Consider the following 15988-nt stretch of genomic DNA (forward strand, 5'->3'; position numbering starts at 1 on the left):
GTCCTCCCATGTCCTGGCTCCTGGTTGGCTGCTTCCAGCCTGGGTCCAGAAGGCAGGGGGAGGGGAGAGAAAAGATGCCGTCTAGGGACGTAGCCTCTTCCAGCATCCCACCTCCTCGGAAGCAATATTTCCTTCCCCTCCTTGGGGTGAGGGTTCTGGGCTGCATGAACCAGAGGCCATGGACCCTGTAACCACCTGAAGAACCATGATCAGGATACTTCCCCTCCTCCTCCCTGTCCTGGAAGCTGTGGGTTCCCAACCTTTCCTCCCTCAACACCACCATCAAGAAAAGCCTCACTCGGATCCATGGCTCTTCCACAGATTTATTGATCATATTTACATCTATTGCAAATTGTGAGAAGGCAGCAGGGGTCCAGCCTCAGACCTCATCTCTGCTCCAGAATGCAAGGACCTGTGACACCTGGGTCTTCCTGTCCCCCTGGGGGAGGGAGACCTGAGATGCAGAGATGATTCTTCTCGCCCCTTCTTTCAGGGTCCTGGACCCCCTCCCCCAAGGCTTCTGGACCCAGAAGCTGCCTCATCAGCTCAAGGCACAAACACTGTGGTGAGGGGTGGGCAGGCAAGGCATGGGGTCACTCCAGGCAGACACCACCTGGCCCCATCCATCTGCCCTCCTTTGGTCCTGCCCTCTTTCTCCCCCTCCTGGTCCCATACTGGCCAGGGCCTGGCTGGGTGGATGCTTAAGAGCCCAGCCCAAGGCTCTTAACTCCTGGACCGTGGTCAGCCCTTAGAGGCTGGAGCCCGAGCACCGTCAGTGTCCTGGAGGGGGGCAGCTTCCCTACCCTTGGAGGACAGGGTCAGAGAGAGCCAGCTGGAGGGCGGATGTGGTAGAGACAGCTTGGCAGGGGGTCTCCTTCCCCCTTCCCTGGAGCATCCTGTCCCCATGCGGATGCAGAGGGCGGAGCTGGCGAGAAGGGAGGGCAGCGATGCTTTCCCAGGCTCTCCCTCTTTTTTTTTAATTTTTTATTTTTATTTCTTGGCCACACCATTCAGTATGTGGGATCTTAGTTCCCTGACCAGGCATTGAACCCACGCCCCTTGCAGTGGAAGCACAGAGTCTTAATCACTGGGCCACCAGAGAAGCCCCTGCCAGGCTCTCCCATCTGCTTCCTGCTGGCTCCGAGCAACATCGCCCCAAGTCATGAATGAGATCCCCTCTGGGGGCCTCAGTGGCTCTGGGGGTTCAGGAGCCCAGACTCCCACACCACCCTAGCTGGCAGGCCACGTGGGCACCCAGGGCTGGGGCCTGAGGCTTGCCAGGAAGGAGCTACTGGGGAAACACAGATGAGGGACGGCTTCCTGGAGGGCGTGTGCCATCTCCGCCTGACCAGATCTCGCCTCAGCCTACGCCAAGAGGCGGACCACCCCGTTGTCGGAGCCCAGCAGGAGGTGGCGTTTGGTGGGCAGCAAGGCCAGGCTGGTGAGCGTGCCACGGAAGTTCTCAGAGCTGAGCTTGGTGGTGGCCTGGGAAGGCGGCTCGAGCAGGGAGCAGACGCCGATCCTGTTGGCCACAGTGCCGGTCACCACCTCGCTGCCGTACAAGTCGAAGGTGTGGATGGGGTCAGAGGCGGACTTGTAGTGGTGCGTGGGCTTCGGCTCCAGCTCCTTCCAGACGGTCAAGGAGTGGTCAGAGGAGGAGCTGACCAGGACGCTGCCCTCCACTGCCTGCCAGGGAGAGGGAAGAGCCTCAGTGGGGGCCGGAGTCGTTCTGTTCTCTCCTACATCTCCTCCCAGGAAGACGTGTCGTCCTGAGTCAGGGACAGGCTGCCACCCTCCTACATTCCACCCTCCCACATTATATTAGCATCAGCTCATATGAGTATATTAAAGTATCATCGACCCAGTAATCATTGTAACTTGGGTGCTTACTACATGTAAGATGTTGTATCAAGCACATTAAACATCTTACCATGATTAACCTTCATAACAACTCTATGAGATAGGTGCTATAGTTTCCATTTTACAGACAAAAAAAACTAAGGCTCAGGAAAGTTAAGTCATCATACAAGGTCACAGAGCCAGTAAGTGGCAGAGACAGGACTAACATGCAGGCTGACCCCAGGGACCTCCTGATGCTTTCTTGGAAAGTCAGAATTTAGAGGCACCCAGAACCCAGATCAAACCAGTCAATCCTAAAGGAAATCAACCCTGAATATTGATTGGAAGGACTGATGCTGAAGCTCCAATACTTTGGCCACCTGAAGTAAAGAGCCAACTCACTGGAAAAGACTGTGATGCTGGGAAAGACTGAGGGCAGGAGGAGAAGGGGGCAGCAGAGGATGAGATGGTTTGATGGCATCACCGATTCAACAGACATGAGTTTGAGCAAGCTCCAGGAGATAGTGAAGGACAGGGAACCCTGGCACACTATAGTCCATGGGGTCACAAATAGCTGGACACAACTGAGCAACGACAGAACCCAGGGGGCCCTGAAGGGAGCCAGGGGTGCCCTGCCCCCAGCAGTGGCAGTGCATGTCTCCTGGCTGCCACTTAGGTTGGGGAGGAACTCCCAGTTGCCTGGAAAAACCCTCCCACAAATAGCCCTGTTCCTCCCTGCCTGGACCTCCCTGAGGTCTGTGATTGAAAAAATGGGGTGGGGTGGAGGTGGTAGCAGGATTCCCAGGCATGACCCGCCCCTTCCCCCACCAGGACAGCCCAACAAGGGGCATGGACTCTGCTCAGTGGTCTGGGGGCAGTAAACAGCCTCCCAGCTGAGCTTTATTTAACCTGACTGGGTCACGGACAGGGCCTGACCCCTGATCCCCCAAGTAAGACAAATATGGACAAGGGTTATTCATTAGAACATCTCCAGGAAGCTCAGGGTCAGCTCGGCCCCCTGGTTCCCGCCCCCAGGGCCCACCTCCTGCTCAAGTCCCTGAGGTGCAGTCTGGCTCCTGACCCACCCTGCCTGTCAATCCTCCAGCAGGTATGAAGGACATCAGCAGGGGGGCCCGTCCTGGGTGGGCCCTAAGCAGAGGTGAGGGCTGGACAAGTCAGGCAGGAGGGGAGGGGACCTGGCCTGTCACCTTGATCTGCAGGATGTCCCCTTCGTGGGCAGGCCAGCCACGCAGAACCAGGCCCGTACGGGTGTCCAACAGCACCATGAAGCCCGAGGAGAAGCCGGCCACAACGCTCCGGCCACTGGGGCTGACAGCCAGGGAGCGGACGAGCCCAGGGTTCAGCCCACTGCTCAGGCGAAACTCATGCTGCCGGCAGAGGAGGACAAGCTGGGGCTCCACCGCCCAGTCCAACCCGTGTTTCCCCCCACTAGGTGCAGCTCAGCCTCCAACCCCCAGAGCCTCATTACCCATCAAGGGGAGGCCCCCAGGATCCCAGGCCAGAATCCCACCCCCACCCCGGAGGGTTTGCTGCTGCAGGTGATCTGTCTCCAGTGAAAAACTCCACCCTGGGCTCCTCTCTTCCTAGGGGGCAGGGGTTGGGGGAGGGGTTTCTCTCCTCCCTGCCAGGCACCCGGGCCAGGGCTGGAAAAAGGGTCGCCCCTGACCTGCAGGCCTGGCTTCCTGCAGTCCACAAAGCGCAGGGTCGAGTCAGAGCTGGCCATGGTGATGCTGGTGTGGGGGGCAGGCATGACGGCCACAGCGGTCAGGGGCACCCGGCTGTCTGACGGCTCGACCGTGCGAAGAGTCTTCCCTGTGAAGGAAAGACATGGTGGGTATGGGGTTCCAGTTACTGATGGAAGAGCCCCAATTCCGCCTATCCCACGTGCTGCTGCTGCTGCTAAGTCGCTTCAGTCGTGTCCGACTCGGTGCGACCCCATAGACGGCAGCCCACCAGGCTCCTCTGTCCCTGGGATTCTTCAGGCAAGAACACTGGAGTGGGTTGCCATTTCCTTCTCCAATGCATGCATGCATGCATGCTAAGTCGCTTCAGTCATGTCCGACTCTGTGCAACCCCATAGACGGCGGCCCACCAGGCTCAGCTGTCCACAGGATTCTCTAGGCAAGAACACTGGAGTGGGTTGCCATTTCCTTCTCCCCTATCCCCCCTACCCACCCCATACTTGCCTCCCACATCCCAGATCTCAATGAACACTAAGGATGTTTTTTGACCCTCCCATCTTTCTATTAACATCTCCGTGGCCATGCCAGGCTTCTCTATTCACATAGCAGACTGTGGCTGAAAGCTACACCTTCCACCGTCTGCTTTGATACTACTCCATCCCCCCAATCCCTGCTTTTTAACCTTATTTTTCCCTACAATGACGACACAAAATAAGCAAGCAACTGTTTACCAACCAGGATACTACATGCTACATGTTAAGCCAAACCTCTACGCGTTATCTACTCAAGCATTTGTTCTGATTCCCATTTTGCAGATGGGAAAACTGAGGTTTCCAGGGACTTCCCTGGTGGTCCAGTAGCTGGGGACTCTGCGCTGCTAATGCAGCGGGCACGGATTCAATCCCTGGTCAGGAAACTAGGATGCCACATGCCAGCAGCATGGCCAAAAGACACACACACACACACACATACACCGATGCTCCCCGTAGCAGAGGGACTTGCTCAGTCACTCAGCAAGGAAGCTGGCAGACCCTCACACTCAGGTCTGATGGATTTCAAGTCCTAAATGCTCCGTTCTGTGGACTCACTGCATCACCCCCAACCACACACCGTTACACCCCAACCCGCCACCCTTGGTAGAGGACAGGACGGCAGCTACAGAACAGGCCTCACCTGGGCCCGCTCACCTGTGAAGGGGTCCCAGACGTGCACAGCCCCGTCACAGCTCACTACGCACTGCGGGGCCTCGAGCTGGCCCACGAAGAAGACGCTCTTGCGGTGTTGGGCGTAGACGAGGCGTGGGGCCGTCTCGCTGGTGCCGTCCCCGGAGTTGTAGAGCGGCCAGAGGCGCACGGTGCGGTCCTTGCTGCCGCTCAGGAAGAAGTCCTCGCCGCTCAGGGGCACCACGCACTTGACGGCCCCCGAGTGGCCTGGGAAGCTCTGCAGGCGGATCTGGTGGAAGTGGAAGTGGGCGTCCTGCTGGCTCACGCCGATCTCGTACTGCCAGTAGGCCAGCCAGTTCCCACTCAGCCCATGCGCGCTCCGCGGCAGCTCCCGCTTCAGCGCATTGTCCTCACTCTGGCTGCCGGGCTCCCCGCCGCCCACCCCAGAGATGGGGCCCAGCGGGCCGGGGCTGTCAGGCTGGGAGTCATCGGGGATCTGGATGCGGTTCCCAACCAGGACGCTCCCAAAGGTCCCTGAGTGGCCGTCGTCCTGGGGGCAGCCCCCACTCTGGGGGTCCCACTCCGGGCCGGTGCTGGGTGCGGTGGGCTCCACACTGGCAGGGCTGCGGCTGCTCGGGCTGATGCTGTCCAGGTACAGCCCCGCCAGCTCCCCCACCAGCTCGTGGTTGGGGACGATTTTCCGGATGATGTCACCTGGATGGGAGCGGGAGAGGTCCTGAGATGAAGGGAGATGGCCAGCAACTGCCGTCACCCACCCAAGGGGCTTGGGAACCACAGCACACAGGGAAGATACTGGCTGTGCAACTCTCAGCAAATAACTCTTTGTCTCTGAGCCGGCTTCCTCCTCCAGGAAAACCTGGATTCACGCCTTCAGTATGGACATGTGAGCATCTTTCCTATGTGCTGGGTGCCACGCCGGGCATTAGAAACAGAACAGGGACCAAGACAGGTGATACTCTGCCTCCCACGGCTCAGATGTCAGCGCAGGGATGACAACACATCTGACCAGGGCTGCTCATACTATTCAGGGAGATGACACACGTAGACGCTCGGCACAGGGCCAGGCCTGCACAGGAAGCTACGTGAATGGTGGGCCGCTCATTCCTCTTGGGCCGCTCCTAAGACATCAGTCCGGCAGCCTGACTCCCCTCCCTGCCCCAGGGACAGGCTAGGCCACTCCTGTGCCCCCCCACCCCCAACTGGCCAAAATTCAGTCTCTGTTTATATGTCACTGGGACTCAGAGGTCTAAGGCCAAACCCCTTTGCTCTGACCCAGAAAACTGCACCTAACAACCACTACTGACTCCAGAGACGGGAAGTGGGGCCCTCCCAGGGGAAGAACAGTAGCTGCAGAGGCTGGGAGGGGACATGATGCGGCAGTACCCAATAGGCAGGAGAAGGGCACGTAGATTGTGTACGCCATCTCCAAGGTGAACACCTTCTGCAGCTCGTCCAGCAGGGCGGGGTCCGCCGGCCGCAGCTGCCCATCAGAGAAGGCCACCTCTGGCAGCTGGCCCTCACTGCGGCCCACGGACTCCAGCTTCAGATCCTGTGGGCAGGAAGCCCCGGGGAGTTAGCAGAGGCCACGGCCATCGGCCAGCCCGCAGCTGACAGGTACATCTGCCCGGTTCATCTGCCCACCTGGTGCCGAAGTTCATGCAGCTGAGAGAAGACACGAAAGAAGGTGGCCACGGGCTCACTCAGGTGCTGCTGGACCATCTCCTGTCCGATACGCAGGCAGATGAGGGCGATGAGGCTGATGGTCTTCATACACAGGACAGTCCGGGCCTGGGCTCCACTTGGGAACCTGCAAACAGAGATTATAAGCTCCAGTGATCCCCAGTCTAGAGGGCTTGTCCAGAATCTATTACAAGCTGTAAACAAAAGGGGCTGTAAGACCACCTCATCCAAACCAGATGAGGAAACGGAGGCACAGAAAAGTGTGGCTTGCTCAGGGTCACCCAGCCAGGATGAGGACCAGGATGTCTGACACCCAACTCCCACCCTGGGGTAGCCCCCTCTGCTGGGCTGCTCCCCGCTGGGGGATGTGGGCAGAGACTTACCCAGTGACGAGAGATGTGAGGAAGCTGAGCACGGGCAGCAAGACCTCGTGGCTGATTCGGGGCAGGATGTCCATGAGGGTGGTGTCCGAGAGGTACACGATGATCTTCTGGGTCAGCGTCACGGCAGCCAGCAGCCCCGCCTCCTTGCGGCTGTTCAGTCGACTGGGGCCTGAGGTGCTACCCGGGGCCACCTATGGCCACAGAGCGGATGAGGGCCAGGTGGCCCCACAGACCCCCTGGAACCCCCAGAGGTCCTGGGTCAGCCCTCAGGCTCCTCAGCACCCCCAGATCCCGACTGACCAGGTAGCTGATGTAGGGCAGGTACTGGTAGGTGAGGACGGGCTCTCCATAGAGGTGGGCGATGTGCAGGAGGCAGCTGAGCACGGGCGCAGACACTATGTCGCCCAGGATCGGTCTCTTCTGATAGATGTTGCCCACACTCAGCGGGGGGCTCTCGCCACTGCCCCCGGTGAACTGCTGCCGGGTGGGCCCTGCCAAGGAAGGGCCAGCAGTCCTGAGCAGCCCGCGGAGAGCGAGAGGGAGGAGCCCTTTGGGGACTGCAGTGGCCGCTCCTGCTCACTCCAGCCTGGGGTCTCCTTGGCGCCCGACCCAAGCAAGGAAGGCGCTCACAGCAGACTGGGACCCAGGAGGAGGTCTGAGATGAGAACGGGGAAGATTCACTACACGGGGCCAGAGGGACAAAGAGCTGAAGGAAGCCCCATGCCCAATCTTACCAATGTAACACGACGTCAGCAGGCGGAGCAGGTTCCGGGCCACGTGGCGAGAGGCCACAGTGGGGCCGAGCTTGGCGGACAGCCAGCGGACCATCTTGCAGGCCGTATCTGCAGGGCGGGAGTAGTCCCTGAGTGCATCAGATAACAGGGGCTCACGACTCCCCCACCCCACCCCATGGGCCCCACCTAGTGACACTGGTCCCAGCTCCACCAGGAGCCCAGCCTGAGCGTGGTGGCCCCAAGGCCCCACCCTCCCTCTAGCAGAGCGGCCTGTGGGAGTCTGGCTTTGGGGCAGCTCCAGGCACCTCCTTGAAGTGAAAGTCGCTCAATCGTGTCCGACTCTTTGGGACCCCATGGACCATACAGTCCATGGAATTCTCCAAGCCAAAATACTGGAATGGGTAGCCTTTTCCTTCTCCAGGAGATCTTCACAACCCAGGGATTGAACCCAGGTCTCCCGCATTACAGGCGGATTCTTTACCAGCTGAGCCACAAGGGAAGCCCTACTTGGGCATAAACTGCAGGAAGATTACTCTTATGGTGACTCTCCCCAATTCCTAAATGAGGAGGTGCCCTCCACCCTCTCCCTTTCTCTTCACTCTCTCAGTCTAACCGTACTGGCCTTTCACAGGTTCTTGAATGGAACCATGACAGCCTCAGAGCCTCGCACATGCTGTTCCCTCTGCCTGGAATGCCCTTCCCACTACAGACCTTGCCATGTTTGCCCAGCTTCCTCCTCATTGAACTTCCACCAGCACTACTTTCAAGGAAGTCTTCTCTGACCCCTGAAAACGAGATCTAAGTCCCACTTTATGTTCCCTCGTAGTACCCAGCCACGTTCTTTGCAGCACTAACAGAACTCCTGCCTACAGCGTGGCATCTCCTCTGCTAGACATGAGCTCTAGGAGGGCAGGCCCGCGTCTCTGCTGTGTGTAGATCGGCTCCATCCACCACTTGGTGCAGAGCTCAGCAGATGATGACCGTCAGACCAACACCTCCAGGCCCAAGAACTCACCAAGAAGGATCTTCTGTTCTTTGCCCTCCGACTGCTCGGTCAGCGGCTCCTCTTCTTCCTCCCCGTTGGCCCCGGCGTCACCAGCCACAACCGTATCCATGGACAGCACAGTGTCGGAGAGCGTGAGCTCCGACGTCTCAGGGACCTCTTCTTGTTCACCCTCCCCCTCCCCCACCTCCAACACCACACAGCCTTCCTCCTCCTCCTCGTCCTCCTCTGAGCCCTCACTTTGCTTCAAGTCTTGGCTGCTGTCGCCTGACCTGAGGCTGCTCTTGTCCACTGGGATGCCCCCCTCGTCGGCCACCCGCTCCTCGCCCAGGGAGGCCTCGCTGGTGCTGCTCTTGTCGCTCAGCCGGCCCAGGCTCACAGCCTCAGCCTCCTGGGGCTGAGGGGACTCGGCCACGTAGAGCCCGGCCTGGAAGTCCTCCGTTTCGGGGAGGTCAGCCTGGTCGTGGAAGCTGACGCCAGAGGTGTAGTCCGGGAGCCCCAGGCCCGAGGCAGCCGCAGGCTCCCTTTCCATGTGGATCTCCTCCTCAAAGGCACAAGACCCGGGCCCGGCCCCCGGGAGCCCACTTTCCTCATCCTCGGCGGCCCCCGCCAGGCCCTTGTTTTCCTCCTGGGAGGCCTCCACGCCAGCCAACACCTGCAGGACGTGGGGCAGGAGGTGGACAAGAAAGGCCTGCAGGCCCAGCCGCACCATCAGCTGGGCCACAAAGCAGTCAGTGTACAGGTAGAAGCGGCCATGGAGCTGGCAGGGGCTCTCGTAGGCCCCAATGAGAGGCTTCAGAAGGTACTTATTGGCATTCTTGGGGCCCAGGGCCTTGGCTACAGGTTCAAATAGGTACCAGGCTGCATACACAGCCGTGTGCTCCTCAGACATGAGTGACAGCACGAAAGGCAGCAAGATCTCCAAGCCCTCGGGGGTGATGTCACTCAGAACGGCACCCAGCTGCTGCCACAGGGCAAAGACCAGCTCCCGCCCCTGGGCCTCGTCCTCCACGCGCCTCACCTGGTACAGGAGGATGAATTTGTGCAGCGCGGGGAAGTATGGGGGGAAGGGGATCACAGAGCTGAAGGGGCTGAGGAGCTGGGCGGGGCAGGGTGGGGGCAATCCCTGGGAGACGGGCCTATATGTAAACAGTGGGTCCAGCTTGCCCCTCCCTGCAACCACGGGGCCTTGAGGGCCACTCAGCTGCAGGAGTGTGTCCAGCACGGGCTGCAGAGACACTGGGACCTCCTTGGGATGGCGTGCACAGAGCCCCTGCACAGCCTTGAAGCGTACCCACAAAGGCGCGTCAGGCTGCAGTGTCCGGACTCTGGTGGCAAACACCATCTCAGCCAACAGGACCCCCAGAGCCTGCATGTCCCGATGAAAGAGGTCCCGCAGCTGCACGGGGGGCTGAACCCAGGGTTGCTCAGGCACCTCCAAGTGGCCCCCTAGGCCTTTGGTCAAGAAATTGCCTAGTTTCTCCAGCTCCTCCAGAGCCTGCAGAGGACTGAAGCCCTCCGGAAGAAGAATCTTGCCCTCCTCACCTTCCCCGGGGTCTGTCCCAGCAGCTCTGTTCCGACGGCCCGGTCGAGAGGCTGAGGCCCCTGAGAAAGGCAAGAGGCCTGGGACTTGACTGGAGGAGGAAGTAGAGGAGGGAGACGGTCCCAGCTGGTCACCTGTCTTCCCAGCGAGAGAGATGGAATCCAGAGCTTCTGTGGCCTGCTCCAACTCATCTTCCCCTACCCCGGGCCTGTCCCTGGCCCAGCCAGCCTCACAGGGAGTGGCCTCCAAAACTGTCCTGCCCATCCCATTTGTAAGCTGTGCAGGGAAGTCCTCCCGGCCTGTGCTCTCCTGGATGGTCTGGAACCACAGCCTGGGGACGAGGGGAGGTTCAGGGGCGAGGGCAGGGGCCCCCGCCAGGCGCTGGGGATGCGGCTGATCGAAGAGCTGCACCACGCCATAGCTGGTCAGGTGCGTGTGGGCGTCCACCAGGTGCAGACACACGTTCTTCTCCTTCACAGCCTCCTTGCCCTGTAGTTTGTAGCCAAAGGTGAGGTCAATCCAGTGGTGTAGGTCCTGGGACACCTCTCGGCTCTCCAGCAGCGCCCGGTGGGCAGCCACGAACTCCTGGTTGGAGCGGCACCAGGCCGGCACATCCAGGTCAGGCATGTCGGGGTGGATGGAGCAGAAGATGGAGGGGTCGGTGTAGAACTCGGGAATGCACTCATCTGGAGTCCAGCTCTGCATCCGCTCCATGCTGGCCGGGTACTCGTGGGGCTCCCACTGTGCCCGCACGTGTCCACAGAGCACCGACCGGGGTGTGCGCCGGGCCTTGTACACATAGTAGGTGATGTCAGAAAGCACGTCGGAGATGTGGTGAGGGACGTGAGGTGGCTCCCCGCCGCCTGCACCCCCTGCCACAAACGCCTGCCGGGTCATCTCATATGTGAAGTCCAGCTGCTTATCCCCCTTGTTGAGGCGGAACTTGGACTTGCGCAGGTCTCTGAAGCGCCCACGGGGCGCGGTGAAGTCAACCACCCAGGGCAGCACCGGGTGGTAGTTGGGGTCCCCCTGCCGCCGACCTGCCAACCGATTCAGTTGCATGAGGTAGTGAAAGTTGCTAATGCGGCCGTGGACCCAGTCTAGCACAAGGCCCCTGAGCTCCTCCTGGCAGGTGGGACACCCAGGTCCCCGGCGTCCCTCCTCGCCAGGCTCGACACCTGCCCCGTTTCTTGCTTCCGGGGTCTCCTCATCCCCTGCCTCCTCGGGCCTTTCATAAGCACTCAGGTCCAGGCGGAGCTCGCTGCAAAGTTTCTCATCCACAGCGATGTGGTGCAAAGACAGGGCCCCACAGGCCAGTCCCTGGTGGTGACAGGCATCCATGGCCCTCAGCACACGGAAGAGAATGAAGAGCACCTTGGCTTGGCTGTTGGTCAGCTTGGCGGGGCTGAAGGTGACCACATCGTGCAGGGAGAACTGCACATACGGGTGGACCACGTAGAGCATCTCCGGTGACTCCAACAGAGCCTCGGCTCTCAGAAGACTGGGAGAGGCAGGGCAGCCCCGAGGGGCACAGGGGCCTTCTCTGGCATATGAGGGGCACTGCGCAGCTTCACCCAGTGGCAGGAAAGGGCAACCATAGACCCTCTGCAGAGCCTGTCGCACTGAATCCAGGGCAGGGACAGCCGCAGGGGCAGGGCTATGACTGTAGGGCTGCCCGTAAGTGTGATACGCGTGGCGCCACAGGTTGCGATAATTCTGGGCAGCCACATCCTGCATGAAACGAGTGAGGGTCTCTGGGATGCTGGACCCCTCCTCAAAAGGCAGGCCGCCCAGCGGGTAGGAGAGCCTTCGTTTCCGCAGCCCGTGCACCTCCACTCGAGTCCAGCCGGCAGGCAGCCTCTGCACGGAGCGTTGCAAGAGAGTCCTGACTTCCGCTTCGCTCAGGCTTTCGGCGCGCGGACAGGGTCCCGGGGGCAGCCTGCGCTCGCGGAGGCTGGCCAGCCAGCGCGCGGGCACTAGAGCCACCACGTGCGCGCCCCCCGGGGCCGGAGCCAGCTGCCGGGCATCGATGTTCAGGTCCCTCTCCACGCTCCGGAGCAGCTCCTCCATGTCGGGGCTCGGGGGCGGTGACCAGTGCTCCGCCTTCGCCGTAAGCGCGACTTCCCGCCCCCTGCTCCCCAGGGCCATCCCCTCTTGGCCGCCTGGGGGCAGCGCGGGGCTGAGCCCGGCCACAGCCCCCCTCGCCTCGGCTTCCGGGATGCCAGGTGGGTAGGGGTGAGCGAGGGACGGGGGCTGGGGCGGAGGAGGCGGGGATGGGCCGGGGACAGAGGGGGGCCGCGGGGGCGCTCTTACCCCTCTGCAGAGTCCTGCGCTCCGGGCGCGGCCGGGCGGGGGCTGAGGGGCGCCAGCGCCAGGCTCCACCGTGACTGGTCAGCTGACGCTGATCACGTGATCGCCCCGGTACGGAAACAACCGCACGTGGCTCGACTGAGCCCGGGAACCCCGCCTCCTCTAGGCCGCGCCACCGCCCGCCAGCCTCTCCTTCCCCGCACCCTGCTAGGCCTGGTGGCGGCTTCGCTTCCTCCCGAGCTGAATCGGGCAGGGGTGGGGGCTATGAGCGGCCCACGAGACTTCCCTTTCCCTCCTTACTTCCTCCTTCAAGCGCTGGGACGCAGACCTAGGGAGGGTTTCCCTTAGAGAGGGCAGCCTTTAACCAGGTGATCACCCCCGCCGCCGCAGCCGCCGCCACAACCACCTCGCTCTGGTTTTACCGATAAGAAACCTGAAGCAGAGCTGGGACTTTTCACATTAAGTCCCTTCACCGCCTCCATGCTGCCTTCCAAAAGAAAGAGCTTTTAATTTTCCAAAGTTTCAGTAGTAACATTCCATTTGGCCCTGGCAACACTCAGTGATTTAGGAAGGGCGGCTATTATTGTTCATATTTTACAGGTAAAAAACCAAGAACCTCCGAACACGCTTTTCCAAGTGGCAGTATGGAAACTCACCAAACTGGGGCACAGATCTGCTCTGGAGTCCTCCGCACTGACAGCTCTTTTAAAGCCTTTTTTTTTTCTTTCTAATAATAAAATAAAAATTCTGGGCAATCTTGGGGAGAGAAGTTGACCAGGCTGAAAAGTCAGGATGGAAATGTTCCCCCAAGACTTCCTGTCGAAGATCTGCCTTTGCTGTATGACAGAGCCTGCCTGCTGTTGTCTGAGCCTTGCAGATGCCACGGTGGCTGGGGGGACGGTGCAGCACGGCAGGGAGCAGAAACCAGCGAGCTGGGCCAGAACTACAGGACTCCTTCAAGAGGTCTCGGTTCTGACTCATTTGCAGGATTGACAGGCCATTGTCTTCAGCGAGTCGCCAATATCTCTATTTTTCCAGTCCCACTCCTAGAAGGAGAGTTTGCCTCATGTAGGAGTCTGGTGTGGAGGTGTGGGAGCGCCATAAAGGCACTTAAGGAAAAAATGAAGTCCTAATTAGAGAGGAGCAGGAACGGTTCAGCCACAATTTGATTTCATCTGTATCCTTCTTGAAAAAGGCAGCTAGAACCGCTGATGTGCTTGGTCACATGACCTTCACCGGTAATAACAGCCACCATTTACAGAACACTGATCAGAAGCCAGGCATCTTGCTAAGCAGTTTGCATACTTTAAATTCTCACCACAACCCTTTTTAAGAGGATAGTTTTAGATCCGTTTTAGGATGAGGAAGCTGACTACTTTAAGTAATTTGCTTAGGTCCCATAGCTAGGAAGTGGTAGAACCAGGATTCAAATCTAGGCCTGGCTCATTCTAAAACTAATGTTCTTTGTACTCCTTGGCCAAGTACTATTTTGTTTTTAATTTAAAAAAAAATTTTTTTTTGGCCATGCCCTGTGGCATGTGGGATCTTAGTTCCGCAACCAGGAATGGACCCTGTGCTCCCTGCAGTAAAAGCACAGAAAATTAACCACTAGATCTCCAGGGAAGTCCCTTGTTTTGTTTTTTTAATTTTATTGGAGTATAGTTGACTTGCAGTGTTGTGTTAGTTTCAAGTGTACAGCAAAGTGATTCAGTTATACATATATTCATTCTTTTTCAGATGCTTTTCATATAAGTTATTAAAGAATACTGAGTAGAGTTCCATGTGCTGTATGGTAGGTCTCTGTTGGTTATCTGTTTTATATATAGTAGTGTGTGTGTGTTAATCACAAGCTCCTAATTTGTCCCTCCCCCACTGTTTTCCCTTTGGTAACCATCATGCCATATTGTTTTTTTTCACCTGGGAAATTATGTGTTCTTAACAATCTTGTCTATTCTAAAGGAGGTCCGTCCTAGGTGTTCTTTGGAAGGAATGATGCTAAAGCTGAAACTCCAGTACTTTGGCCACCTCATGCGAAGAGTTGACTCATTGGAAAAGACTCTGATGCTGGGAGGGATTGGGGGCAGGAGGAGAAGGGGACGACAGAGGATGAGATGGCTGGATGGCATCACCGACTTGATGGACATGAGTTTGAGTGAACTCCAGGAGTTGGTGATGGACAGGGAGGCCTGGCATGCTGCGATTCATGGGGTCGCAAAGAGTCGGACACGACTGAGTGACTGAACTGAACTGAACAATCTTGTATCCCCAACATTGGTCTAAGCACCTAAGACCAGAGGAGGTTCTGGAGGTAGTGCCTGCTTCTTGCGTGCTGCGTGTTAAGTTGCTTCAATTGTGTCCAACTCTTGGTGACCCCGTGGACTGTAGCGCTCCAGGCTCTCTGTCCACGGGATTCTGCAGGCAAGAATACTGGAGTGGGTAGCCACTCCCTTTTCCAGGGGATCTTCCCAACCCAGGGATCGAACCCACGTCTCATGACTCCTGCATTGGCAGGCGGGTTCTTTACCACTAGTGCACCTGAGCCTGCTTCTTAGTACCAGCAAAATTTTGCAGTCTTCTTTGCTCTGCTTTCAGTTTACCTAGAGTAAGGAGGCATTCCTTGTTCTTTCTTCAAGTTTGTGTGTGCCCTGCCCTCTAGTGGTTTTAGCTTGTAGTGCACCAATGACCTTGAGTGTAACTAACCTTATCTCTTAAGAGTTCTTTCCATTCCTCATATTGAGATGTTTTTGCAATACTGGGCACTGGTGTTCTAAAATTCTGGGGTAATGACACCTTCCCCAGTTCAAACCCTAAGACCGTGGTTTTTCAAACGTTATGACATACTTCTGATTGAGACCTCTGGAATCTGAATTTTTAACAGGCACTAGGTATTTCTGATGCAGGCAATCTGCAGGCCACATTTTGAAATACTGTGTCCTGTAAGAACTCTGTTTCCAAATGCTCCCTGAATCTCAGCCCAAGCACCCTTGGGCTTTGGAGGATCTGGCACCAAGTCAGCGACTCTCCTTCACCAAACCCCATATTGAGTTTCTCAGAGGTCATGGCTTGGATGGTCAGGGAGGAAGCCTGCAGCAGTCCCAACAGCCAGCCTGTGCTGATGGAGCTTAGCTCTTGCCAATGTGGCAAGGAGAAAAGTGAAGGAAGCTAATGTTTAGTGCACCAACTCTGAGTCAGGTATTGTGCTAGGTGTTTTCAAACATATTCTTTTTTAAAACCCTACAATAAGCCATGATTTTATTATTCATTCAATTTTGTAGATGAGGAAATTGCGGATCAGAGATGTGAAGTATCTTCATCGAGCTTACAGGTGGTTAAGAGTTGGAATTTGAATCCAAGTTTGTCTAACTCAGTGGTTCTAAATGGAGGGCGATTTTGGCCCCCAGGGGACATCTGGTCAGTCTGGAGACGATTTTGATTGTCATAAGTCGGTGGCGGGGGCGGGGGTGTTGTGCTAAAGGCACCTAGTGAGCTGAGGATGCCAGTAAACAAGCTACTGTGTACAGGACAGCTCCCACAAGTGCTGTGATCAAAAACCCTGGGCTCAAAGCCTGTTGCTTTTGCCGTACACAGTGGCAGAATGGCGATATGGTA

The 15988-nt window shown here is 57.9% G+C and overlaps 1 protein-coding gene and 1 long non-coding RNA gene across 5 annotated transcripts; one reads left to right on the forward strand and one right to left on the reverse strand.

The window, feature by feature from the left end:
- Positions 1–305: 305 nt before the first annotated feature.
- WDR81 (WD repeat domain 81) lies at positions 306–12806 on the reverse strand. Of its 4 annotated transcripts, XM_044939465.2 has the most exons (11): positions 11960–12798; positions 8539–9409; positions 7524–7631; positions 7090–7280; positions 6790–6980; positions 6368–6533; positions 6110–6275; positions 4730–5419; positions 3527–3672; positions 3048–3227; positions 306–1686 (listed from the first exon to the last, which is right to left on the reverse strand). In XM_044939465.2, the coding sequence occupies exons 1-11, from the start codon at positions 12215–12217 to the stop codon at positions 1366–1368; spliced, it is 3288 nt and encodes a 1095-aa protein (XP_044795400.2). In that variant the 5' UTR covers positions 12218–12798; the 3' UTR covers positions 306–1365. The 4 variants fall into 4 exon arrangements, 3 of the variants coding, with proteins under 3 accessions (XP_044795400.2, XP_006079825.4, XP_044795399.2); XM_006079763.4 differs by having other exon boundaries at positions 8539–12803; XR_006549624.2 differs by lacking the exon at positions 306–1686 and having other exon boundaries at positions 3090–3227; positions 4716–5419; positions 8539–12805.
- Positions 12161–13141, forward strand: LOC112583763. Its single transcript, XR_003107964.2, has 2 exons — positions 12161–12294; positions 12980–13141. It is a non-coding gene; the product is annotated as an uncharacterized LOC112583763 (long non-coding RNA).
- Positions 13142–15988: the final 2847 nt, after the last annotated feature.

The sequence above is a fragment of the Bubalus bubalis genome, chromosome 3, assembly GCF_019923935.1.
Source record: "Bubalus bubalis isolate 160015118507 breed Murrah chromosome 3, NDDB_SH_1, whole genome shotgun sequence".
Lineage (NCBI taxonomy): Eukaryota > Metazoa > Chordata > Mammalia > Artiodactyla > Bovidae > Bubalus > Bubalus bubalis.